Source organism: Etheostoma cragini, chromosome 15 (assembly GCF_013103735.1).
Source record: "Etheostoma cragini isolate CJK2018 chromosome 15, CSU_Ecrag_1.0, whole genome shotgun sequence".
Classification (NCBI taxonomy): domain Eukaryota; kingdom Metazoa; phylum Chordata; class Actinopteri; order Perciformes; family Percidae; genus Etheostoma; species Etheostoma cragini.
In genome coordinates this window covers 10,244,709-10,254,784 of record NC_048421.1, presented here as the reverse complement: position 1 = coordinate 10,254,784, position 10,076 = coordinate 10,244,709, and the positions used below count along the sequence as shown (strand labels likewise).

Sequence of the window (10,076 nt, the reverse complement as noted above, 5' to 3'; positions counted from 1 at the left end):
AGAAAATGATTTATGCAAATTTGGAGAGGATACTCATTTTAGGTAGATATTGTTAAAGGGTCAATTGATTTACTATGTGGAATTTTGTCCCCTCTGACACTTCTGATTGTCATCCTGTAGTTTTTTTTTTAGATGTCTTTGTACGGGAAGAATCTGTAAAAGAGGCCTGTATGCCTTACATACATTCTACAGAGCTTTGTGTATTAATCCATTTCATCATTGGCAACTACCTGCATTTGCCAATGGTAAAATTGATTCCAGTTTTTTAATGCATCAAATATAAAAATTGATTTTCCAAACCTCGCAAGATCTTTTAACAATGAACATTTTCTTCCAAGAACTGATTGTATGAACTCTCTAACTTAGAATATGCAATGTTGGTTATTGTCCTGATATGTGGAAATACATAGCTTTGTTTAAGAAGCTCTTCTGTAAAGTATGCATGTATTTTAATGTATTTATATTGTTACAGGTCTGTCTCCACAGTTCACACGTTACTTCACGTTCCCTGACACAATACTCAAATATTTGCCAAGGGAGCACAGCTCTGCACGAGGTCCGGGTCAGTCTTTAGGAGTGGATACCAATGATGTGCCGACTAAGAGGTTAAAAAAAAAAGAAGAGTTTTTATTTGGCAACCCTTGTGTAATACAGAATACTGTATAAAGGCACTTTAATGTGGAATTGTTGTAAAGCCATTGAGCACAACATTGTAACTGCAGCACATACACAGGTACAACTACAGTGTAAGAAAAGCAAGAAAAAAAGTAATGTAGAAAAAAAATGGTGTGATTGTCATGTACCTGGACTAAAAGGATTAAATAAGATTATAAATATATTATTTTACATTACTGAATTCCTGAAACCAAATTGGCTGGATCATTTTCTGAATGGCCTATTTTTAACAACTACAGTAAGTGAACTCTAAGGCACATTCATCTCCAATGGGAGGTAGCTGATACAAATCAATGGTTTGGCTACCTTAAAATAAAACACAACATCCATAAATATTAATTCTACAAAGTAATGGTGGCAGAACTGGACTTAAAACATTAAAATTAACTTTCTTAGATCAGATATTGGCAATTAACTGCCCCAAAGAAATGAATTGTGCTTTTCAGTGCATACAAGCCATTTTTCAGTGGTTGATTAGTAAGAAACAAAAACAGGGCATTACAGTAGTTACGTTGCACCTATTGATTAAATAATATGGGATTATTTTGTGGTCAAAAAACTGTATAGCACAATTGTTGAACTGCAGTATCATGAATCTGAAAGTAATAATAAAAAAAAAAAAGAATACGTACTGAACAGTAACATATTACATACAAAAAAAACTATTTTTGTCTTAAAATGCAAAGCGGATTTTCCTGCAACAAAGTAAATCCTGACCTATTTGTTGATTAGTGCTTGGATATCAACAGCTTGCACTCATAAAATCAACGAAACAGGTACAGAAATAACTATAGTTGCTTTGGCACAAAGACAACAATGGCACAATCATTCATTGCCTTCAAAAAACAAAATACATGTTATGAGTTCCCCTGATCTGTGTGGCACTTTGAACAACACAGCAAACATCCACCCCAACTCTTACAACAATGTGATTAACTATAAACACAGTGCACCCAAAAAATATGCAAACCAATCTGCAGGAAGTAAATGCGAGTGCAGAGAACGGTTTAACTTAAACCCTCGGCGCACACATATTTATTTAAAAAGCAAAACCCTTGTTGGCTCCGTAGGTTTGAATCTGAGTCCTTCAATAAGCCGGAGGCTGGTATTCTCCCGGCTGCTCCTGGTTGTGGGAGAAAGGCGACTGCTGGTAGCCCGTGGGGCCGCTGCTGCTGGCGTACGGGGTGGGTGGGTATGGAGTGCTGTGGTCGTTGGCAGGGTCTCTGTACTCCTGGTCAAATTCACTGACGCCTTGGCGATACCTTCCAAATGCCAAGAAGAACAAGAAACCCTGTTGAGAGAAGTTTAGAGTTAGTAAGTGGAGCTTTTACACAAATCTCTGGCTAATGTTTCAACCAGCTGAGTAGCCATGTAACCGTAGGAAAGTTTAACCTCACGGTTATAGTGACCAAAATCATCATGTTTTCGGTATTATTGCGGTATTTTAAGTGTGCTCAATGCCTTTAGAAGCAACTTTTTTTCCTGAACGTTCTGCAGGAAGGATAACTAACTTCAATAAACTGTCCTTCAGCATTCTTATAATAACTTAACTATGCCCATGCTTCAGACTTAGTCCTCTTAGAGAGCTGATAAATGTCCTGAGCGCTGTCGTCTCCTCCTTCCGCCATGATTCCAACTTGAAGAAACGCATGTTGCAGGCTATGCAGTGCGCCTGCGCGGCAACTTTAGGAGACCCAGATGAAGCTGGGAAGGTTTAAACACACGGTTTCCACACCGTGATAATAATGGTATTTTAAATGAAAACGGTAATTGTCATTGTCAACATTTTGAATCGTGGTTTACCGTGACACTGGTAATCAGTACAACCCTACAGCTGAGTTTATGCGTTATAGTTATGTGTTATCATATGATTTTGTTAGTCAAATGCTGTCCACGCATGGAATGGATGAAAGGCTCACCCAGGTGATGATGGAGAAGAAGGAGAAGGCCACAATGGCCCGGGCGGCATCAGGAGCAACAGCAACCTCCGGTGCATCGGTTTTGGCCCACTGGTTGGCCAGGACACAGAAGCAAATGAACCACAGGAACGTCCAAGCCGCTGTCCCCCAATAAAAAATGATTTAAAAAAAGAGAAATAAATTGTCTGGTTTAAGATGAAATACAGTATGATGACAGAATTCATTTCAACAAGGTTGCACTTCCTGTTTTGGGGCACAGTTCCTGTATTTTAGTACGAGCAGTCTACAGTGAAACCTGACTCTCACCTGAGAAGACCAAATCTCCTATAACAATACATTTTCTCTCTTTGACATTGCTGATCTGCGGGAAGTAGGCGTCCAGCATGAGGAAGACAACACAGGCCAAGAAGGCCAGGACTCCAATTCCGACCCCGTAGCTACAGGCGCTGTCGTTTTTGTTGAAGATGCAATTTGTTTCATGTTTGTCTTTTTCATTAATGTAGCCTTCTGCTGTGATGGTTGCAAACACCACAATGGAGAATAACTGCAAAGAAGAGACACATAGGGTTAATGCAAGGGGGAAGGAGTGAAACATGTTGTAAGTTAAGCAGCTGCATGGGCCGTGTGATTCTCAGCACATGACAACAACGCGTCCATGATAAGAAAACTCTATCAAAACGCCTGTCAAGCCAGTTAAAATTCCTGATCCACTTCAACACAATAAACATGGCATAAAAAGAGAGTGCCATCTTGTGTAAGTGATCCTTGTTCCTGATCCGCTTCTCACACAAGATCGGCAAAAATTTAGCTACAAGATTCATTTGTAGTTTAGCCAAGCACGTATTCTCTGGTAGCAGCTTCTTAAATATGAAAACGTGCTTCTTCTCTGCATTTTAAATCATTTTAAAAATGAACATATTGGGGTTTTAGTCAGACAAAACAAGCCATTTGAAGATGTCCCCAATAACTAAAATAACCATTAGTTGCAACTCTACATTCATATTTCACTGATCCTAGCATCTCTGCACCATCTACCTGTTTCTATTCAAATGATTATTATGATTTAAATCTCACTGATGATATTTTTGATCTTTTGGTACCTTACGTTCACTCTCATTCCCTGAGTTCCTTAACTGCTTTCTTTTATCTTGTTCACAAATCTAGACTTAACACAAAGGCGACAAAGCCTTTGCTGTCAGGATATTGGATGAAAAGACTTGCATGCTCTTAAGGAAATGGTTGTGGTTTAGACCTACTCTATATGTAAAGGGTGCTGAGATTACTTCTGTTATGATTTGACTCTATAAATGAAACTGAATTGAATAGGAAATGACTTGCCTGAAGATATAAAGGCATAAAACTGCGCCTCCTTTTTAAATCAATCTTATAATTATAATATAATCATTTCTGTCATTGTATGGCACTTTGTAAATGTAATTTAAAGAGGTTTAAAAGTGTATTGTTATTATTACATTATTTATCTTGAACCAGAACTTAATCTAATAGAACTAAGGATATACACGCTTGAAAACAACTGTGCGGACCAAGATGAGCGCAACAGATGACGATGTATAAAAGTATTTTTTTCCTCACATTCTAAGTTAGTCAAACACTACAATAAAAAGAGCGACATCTTGTGTGAGTTTTAATTCACCCTGGTCCACTTTTCATAGCAGAAAAAACTACGCAAATGCCGAACAAATCGTCCATCTTTCAGTTGGAAACTTGGCATAGTGTGGTGACACAGCACTGGACATGCTAGCTGACGTTAGCTAATATCAACATGTGCTACAAGAAATAAACCATCTAATTTTCACTTCATGTAACGTTTATTTAAACTTTTAAGCTAACACCCAGTTTATGTCCGGTGTTACCAGCGCATACAGCGAACAAGCTGCATTATCGATTGATTTGTGTCGACCCTGGCAGCTCACATCTGTTAACATCGGTGATGTGACAGCTGGCTAACTTTGATGCTAATGTTTCCGTGAAGTCACTCACCCAGCTCAGGCAACGCAAAATGGTTTGAGGCTGTTTTACAAAATGAACTAAATCAAAAGCACCGCCAGCCAACGACGCCCCGTAGGCACTGCTCTGCATTTTCACCCAAATAATGCCTGTCAAACAATTTACAGAAGAGCTGGAAAAGTCTTGCTGTCAAAGTTGGTACAGTTTCGTTTTGTTCAACAGCTTCCTGGACACTTTTCAAACACCGCCCCCGCTCTGGTGCGTTCTGGTGTTGCTCGTAAACTATCATAGCCTAGAGAAGGAAGGGCTGCTGCTTTGATATTCGTAGTGTTTCCAACCGGAAATATTGAGTGCGTATGGAGTAAAAGAAACATTTAATTGTCCTTAATGCTTTAAACTCGAGAAGGGTTAGACAGGGGGGGAAATAACGCTGGTGGGTCCCAGCACATTCAGGTCTCCTCGAGGAAGAGCGAGTAGCCAGGTTAGCAAAAGAGGCAGTTAAAAACAGGTACAACATGTGTTGGCCATTTTATACTTAATCCAAAAGAAGAGTAGTAGCCTATGTTAAGAAGTTGGAGAAGAAAACAGAAAGAGCGAGTAGGCGAAGAAAACTGAAAGAGCAAGTAGGCTGAGAAATGGGCAACCAAACCTATACTGTAGGTTACACTTCTCATTAAAAAACATCCTGTGGGTCTTGTGCTCTGTGGCTATAAGAGTTGAGCACGTCCTTCTGTCATGCATAACATGTGGGCCTACACAGGAAAGTCAAGTGACACAATTACAGGAAATAAGGAGAGCAGAGCATTGTTAAAAGTAGGCCCTTTATAGAATGGTCAAGGTAGGAAATTGTTAGTTAGTTTTTATGGGTGCTGGACTGAAAAAACGAGTTCAAGATGAATGGAAACAGAGGGAGAGTAAAATCTAAAGGCAATAATGCAACAGTGTGGAGGCCAACTGGTGTGAAAACCTCAAAGAAAAAAAGAACCATTGTGTAACTGTAGGCATGAGCAGTGTCTTTGAGCCCCCTGATAGACTAAGGCACGAGGCTACTGAGAATGGAACATGGCAGGGATATTTATTTTACAAGGTGCAAAGGTAGGCCTACATATTTTAACAGATAAAAGATGTCTTTGTAATTTGCCAAAATACAACAGCACAGAGATGACATTCAAACAGTCTTAAAACCATAAGAACAATTCCAAATATGATGTTATTAATCCAGATAGGCTTACTATTAACATGAGTGTAATTTTTGTAGTAGTCATAGTTACTATCCTCAATAATACCCCTACTAATAATACCTCTAAGTAATAGTAATACATACAAATATACACAATTTTAACATAAATAACAAAATAATATGAATTAGATAAAAATAACAAAAAATATTGCACATGTAGTCTATGGTTATTTTAAGCTCCACATTTGTTTCAACCCCTAGATAATCACACAAGGCATTTTGTTTAGTTCTGTTTTTTAAAGTTAAGTTATGCTTTGGTTTGTTTTCTCTGGATCCTGCTTTTTTCGAGAAAAAAAGGCCCTGAAAATACACTCACTCGCAGTGCTTTAGGCAGTACTAGTCGTAGTAGTAGTAGTTATTCCAACATTGTTGCTAGTTTGACAATTTGAACGCACTGTTGTAGTTCCTAAATATGACCTCTGGATGGCAGTGAACACTAATACACTCAGGTTAATCTGGTTAATCAAACATCAACTCCACTTTTCATCAAAGCTGAGAAAATAATACCATACAGACACTTGCAGTGGAACTTGTTCAATTAGTATTACATTAGATATATTTATTTATAAGGTATGTCGGCGATGCTTTCGATTGCACTTCATCAGTAACAGATGGATAACTTGGCACCAAATGCAAATATGGAACAGCTGTGATGAGATAGAGACAGACAGAGTTAGAGTGAGAGGAAGTCTCTCTCTCTCACTCTCACTCTCACAGAAGCCAAGAATAACCTGCTTCAATGTTCAACTGTGTGACTGATTGTAAAGTCTAAGCTACTGTGAGCTGTGTGTTTTCAATAAACAGAGGTCATTGAGGACCATGGCATACAGTGTCAACATTTGTCAAACGGATTCCGAGCCTGATTTTGAGTAAGTCCTTTTTGAGAGTTTCTTTGCTATTTGTTGTTTAGTTGTACCCATAGACTGTATGTGGTTGTATCCGACTGTTCTTTCCTCTGCATATTTGTATTCATTTTGTCTTCGGAGGCACTAAAAATAATGCAGATGTTACCATCAATAAACACAGATGGTTGACTTTATTTCTTTCATCAAATTGTGTTACTTAGGCACTAGTTTAGTCTTCTTGATGTTCTCAACTCTAAGTTATTGTTTTTTAGGCATCTTGCTTTTAAGTATTTGGAACTGGAAAGCATCCAGAGACTTTCAGGTATCGGATTTGCAGTAGGAAAAGTTTTGTGAAATTAGAAATTTTCCACATGGAAATTCTGTATGGAAATAAAAGCTATATTTAAGATGCAATGTGTCCATGCTGCTATACTGAGGGTGCTCGGGGCCAAAGTCTTTGGGGACTCTGGGTCATTATTTCTTCTGATAGTTACTCTCCCTCAGGAACCTGGGAGAAAATGAAGCACGTCAGGACTCTTTCCAGCTTGTTGCAGAGCAAGCACTCAGCACCCAGAGGGATCCTCAAACCCTACAAATTGACGTTTTTAGGGAAGACTCACATATTAATACAGAACATCTGCCATCTGCTGCAAGCAGCCACATGAAAGATAAGACACTCGACAGGAAGCAGATAAACTCTCTACAGCGGGATCACTGGTCAGCTGCTACCTTAAAGGTCCTCGCCTCAATGCCCAGTCGCACTGCTGGTGAGATGAAACCTTCCTCTACTGTCCTGTTGGTTTCTTGGCAATGTTGATATCAGAATCAGTATTTATTGCCAAGTAAGCATCACTTAGAAGGAATTTGACTTGGTGGTTGGTACATACATAAAAAAACATATTGAACATTAATATGAAACAAACAAAAAAAGCAACAAATATTTAAAAAATTTAAAAAAAAATAAAAATAGCTTAACATTAGGAAAAAAAGAGGCTGAACTGTTTAGTGTAGACTTTACCAAAAATATATAGTATACTGCATGCAATAGGCAGCTTTATAGTCCACGTGTGTAGATTAATGCAAAGTGTAGTGTCTACAGGTTGGGGGGGGTTAAGAGTCAATGTCAGTGGGGGCCTAGGGGCCTTGTTGATAAGGGTAACGGCAGAGGGGAAGAAACTTGTTTTGGTCCTGATGGACCGCAACCTCCTGATTGAGGGGAGGGGTTTGTGTCCGGGTAGTCTATTTCAATGGGCCAGTTGCTCAAAACATCTGGAACACATGGAAATCCCTTCTTTTTTTCTTTTCTTTTTTTTTTCCTTTGTTTTACTTTTATGTCGGTTTTTCAAAGCAACATTGGACTGGATCACCCTGATCTAGATAACAGTTTTCAAGATTACCAAATTCGGATTACCAGAGCTCTAAATACGACAACATATCACAATGTTGGCTACTAGCTATGTGAAGATCAGGTAGAAGAGCCAATACAGGGTCACTGAAAGTTTCCTTCCCCTTTTTTTTCTGTAGTGGATTCATGAGGACTACTGTTGACTGCTTCTCAGATCTCTGGAGGGTAAATTGAGACAGCTAGCTAGACTATCTGTCCAAACTGAGTTTTCTCTCGTACAAGTATTTTGCAGGGCTCTGTGCAGAGTTTAGCACCACCATGACGATTCTGATAGGTTTAAAGAAATGTCATTAAACCACAGCACGTTTTCCTCCATCCCTAAATGCTACTTATTTAACTGTCTATGATGCTACTGTATGTTGAGTAGCCAGACCCTCCTTCAGCGCACACATTGGTGTGTGTGTGTGTGTGTGTGTGTGTGTGTAAGTGTGTAAGTGTGTGTGTAAGTGTAATAGCTATTAAAGTGACTGTTCCTTGTCCACATAGGGATAAATAGAGCTGCAGTAATTCCCCAGCATGCCAGAAAATTGTCTCCGGTACAGCAGACGTCATCCCAAGATTCTTCTCACCCTTCCAGACCAATGCAGGAAGACTTTGCCCAGGCCAATATCGAGGAGGAAATCAGTAATGAAGGTATACAGAAACTTAACTGATATTCAGAGTTGACTGCAGGTTGCAGCAACTTGTCTTAAAATGTGTAATGTGGTTGTTTCTATCTTTTGTTTTATAGAAAACAAGAAGGAGCAGTTGGTGTCCATCCTCCGAGGCCTCTCAGTGGGCGAGCGCTTGCGAAAGTTGCGAGCCTCACCGCTCAGCCTGGCAGATAAAATGGAAGTGAGGTAGATGTGGCACTGAACATTCAATGCCTTGCAAAATAAAGCCACAAGCACTGTGGTAACTTCTTATCTTTTTTCAGGAAACTTGCTTTTAGTGACGTAGCTGAGAGATCACTCATCAACAGAAAAATCCCATGCTACACTCGTCTAAGCATGCACATTTCAAGGGTGAGTACACATAAGTGTGCTACATAAGGTATGATCCCTCTTTTGTGTGTGTATCAGTCCTTCACTCTTTTTTTTTTTCTTCTTTTTTTTCTCCCCCCCCAGACTTGGCGTCACTGTCTGTTTAGCTGCCTACCTGTCCTCACTTCCCTTCAGCTGTGGCATTCACCCATAAAGAGACTGAGCGGGCGTTTTGGAACCGGGGTACTTTCCTACTTCCTGTTTCTCCGAACCCTTCTGCTCCTTAACCTCCTCCTCTTCTTCATCAACGGCCTGTTCCTGGTCGTCCCTCAAGCCGTCAACCCTCCTCTCCATCCTCATGACTCTGATCTCAACACTTTCACTGGCCTTGAGCTTCTCACGGGCACTGTAAGATACATCACAGCAGTATGGGCATGCTTATTTCTGCAGCACTGTCAGTTAAATCAAATCTCTGTTGTCTCTGGAAGGGCTACCTCTTTCAGAGTGTGATGTTTTATGGCTATTACACCAACACCATTTTCAAGACACGTCGAGCTGCTGACTCCACTGCTGAATCCCCTCATCTGCCAGTCTCTGACTCCAACAAGCCCCAGATAGTGCCGTACTGTATACCTGCAGCCTATTTCTTTACCATCACCATCGCCTTCTTCACAATCTGCATTATCCTCGTGTACAGGTTGGAAAATAGATTACTTACAAAATGACTTATCAATGTAACTTATATAACTTATTTTACTTCATCTGCGTTCTCCCACAGCATGTCCAAGGCTTTTGGGAGAGGTTTTCATGTCCTCAAGTCCAATGGGAATCTGGCGGTAAAGGTTTTCTGTTCCTGGGACTTTAAAGTCAGCAAGAAGACGTCTGTCAGACTGCAGTTTGAGAAAATCAGTACTCAGCTCAAAGTAAGCAATAATTTGAATATTCAATTAGACTCACTTAAGAGAGAAACTTCTTTTTGATATAAATACAAACTCATTTCAGAAGCCAAAAATGATTCTACATTTCTTTGTATGGAAGCTTCTTTTTTTTTTTTTTTTTTTT

General features: G+C 39.5%; 2 protein-coding genes across 5 annotated transcripts in view; one reads left to right on the top strand and one right to left on the bottom strand.

Moving 5' to 3' along the window:
- Positions 1 to 611: 611 nt before the first annotated feature.
- On the bottom strand, positions 612 to 4,846 carry syngr2a (synaptogyrin 2a). The gene is made up of 4 exons (XM_034895167.1): positions 4,596 to 4,846; positions 2,901 to 3,138; positions 2,595 to 2,734; positions 612 to 1,966 (listed from the first exon to the last, which is right to left on the bottom strand). The coding sequence occupies exons 1-4, from the start codon at positions 4,692 to 4,694 to the stop codon at positions 1,763 to 1,765; spliced, it is 681 nt and encodes a 226-aa protein (XP_034751058.1). The 5' UTR covers positions 4,695 to 4,846; the 3' UTR covers positions 612 to 1,762.
- A 1,668-nt stretch (positions 4,847 to 6,514) lies between these two features.
- Positions 6,515 to 10,076, top strand: part of LOC117958642 (transmembrane channel-like protein 6) — a 9,345-nt gene continuing 5,783 nt past the window's right edge. For 3 of the 4 annotated variants that reach the window (XM_034895146.1, XM_034895145.1, XM_034895147.1), the window contains exons 1-8: positions 6,515 to 6,671; positions 7,152 to 7,414; positions 8,539 to 8,685; positions 8,783 to 8,891; positions 8,969 to 9,056; positions 9,159 to 9,422; positions 9,503 to 9,711; positions 9,793 to 9,937. In XM_034895146.1, the coding sequence (XP_034751037.1) occupies positions 6,622 to 6,671; positions 7,152 to 7,414; positions 8,539 to 8,685; positions 8,783 to 8,891; positions 8,969 to 9,056; positions 9,159 to 9,422; positions 9,503 to 9,711; positions 9,793 to 9,937 (1,275 nt within the window). In that variant the 5' untranslated portion in view covers positions 6,515 to 6,621. The remainder of the gene's footprint in view (positions 6,672 to 7,151; positions 7,415 to 8,538; positions 8,686 to 8,782; positions 8,892 to 8,968; positions 9,057 to 9,158; positions 9,423 to 9,502; positions 9,712 to 9,792; positions 9,938 to 10,076) is intronic. The other variant, XM_034895148.1, reaches the window with a different exon arrangement.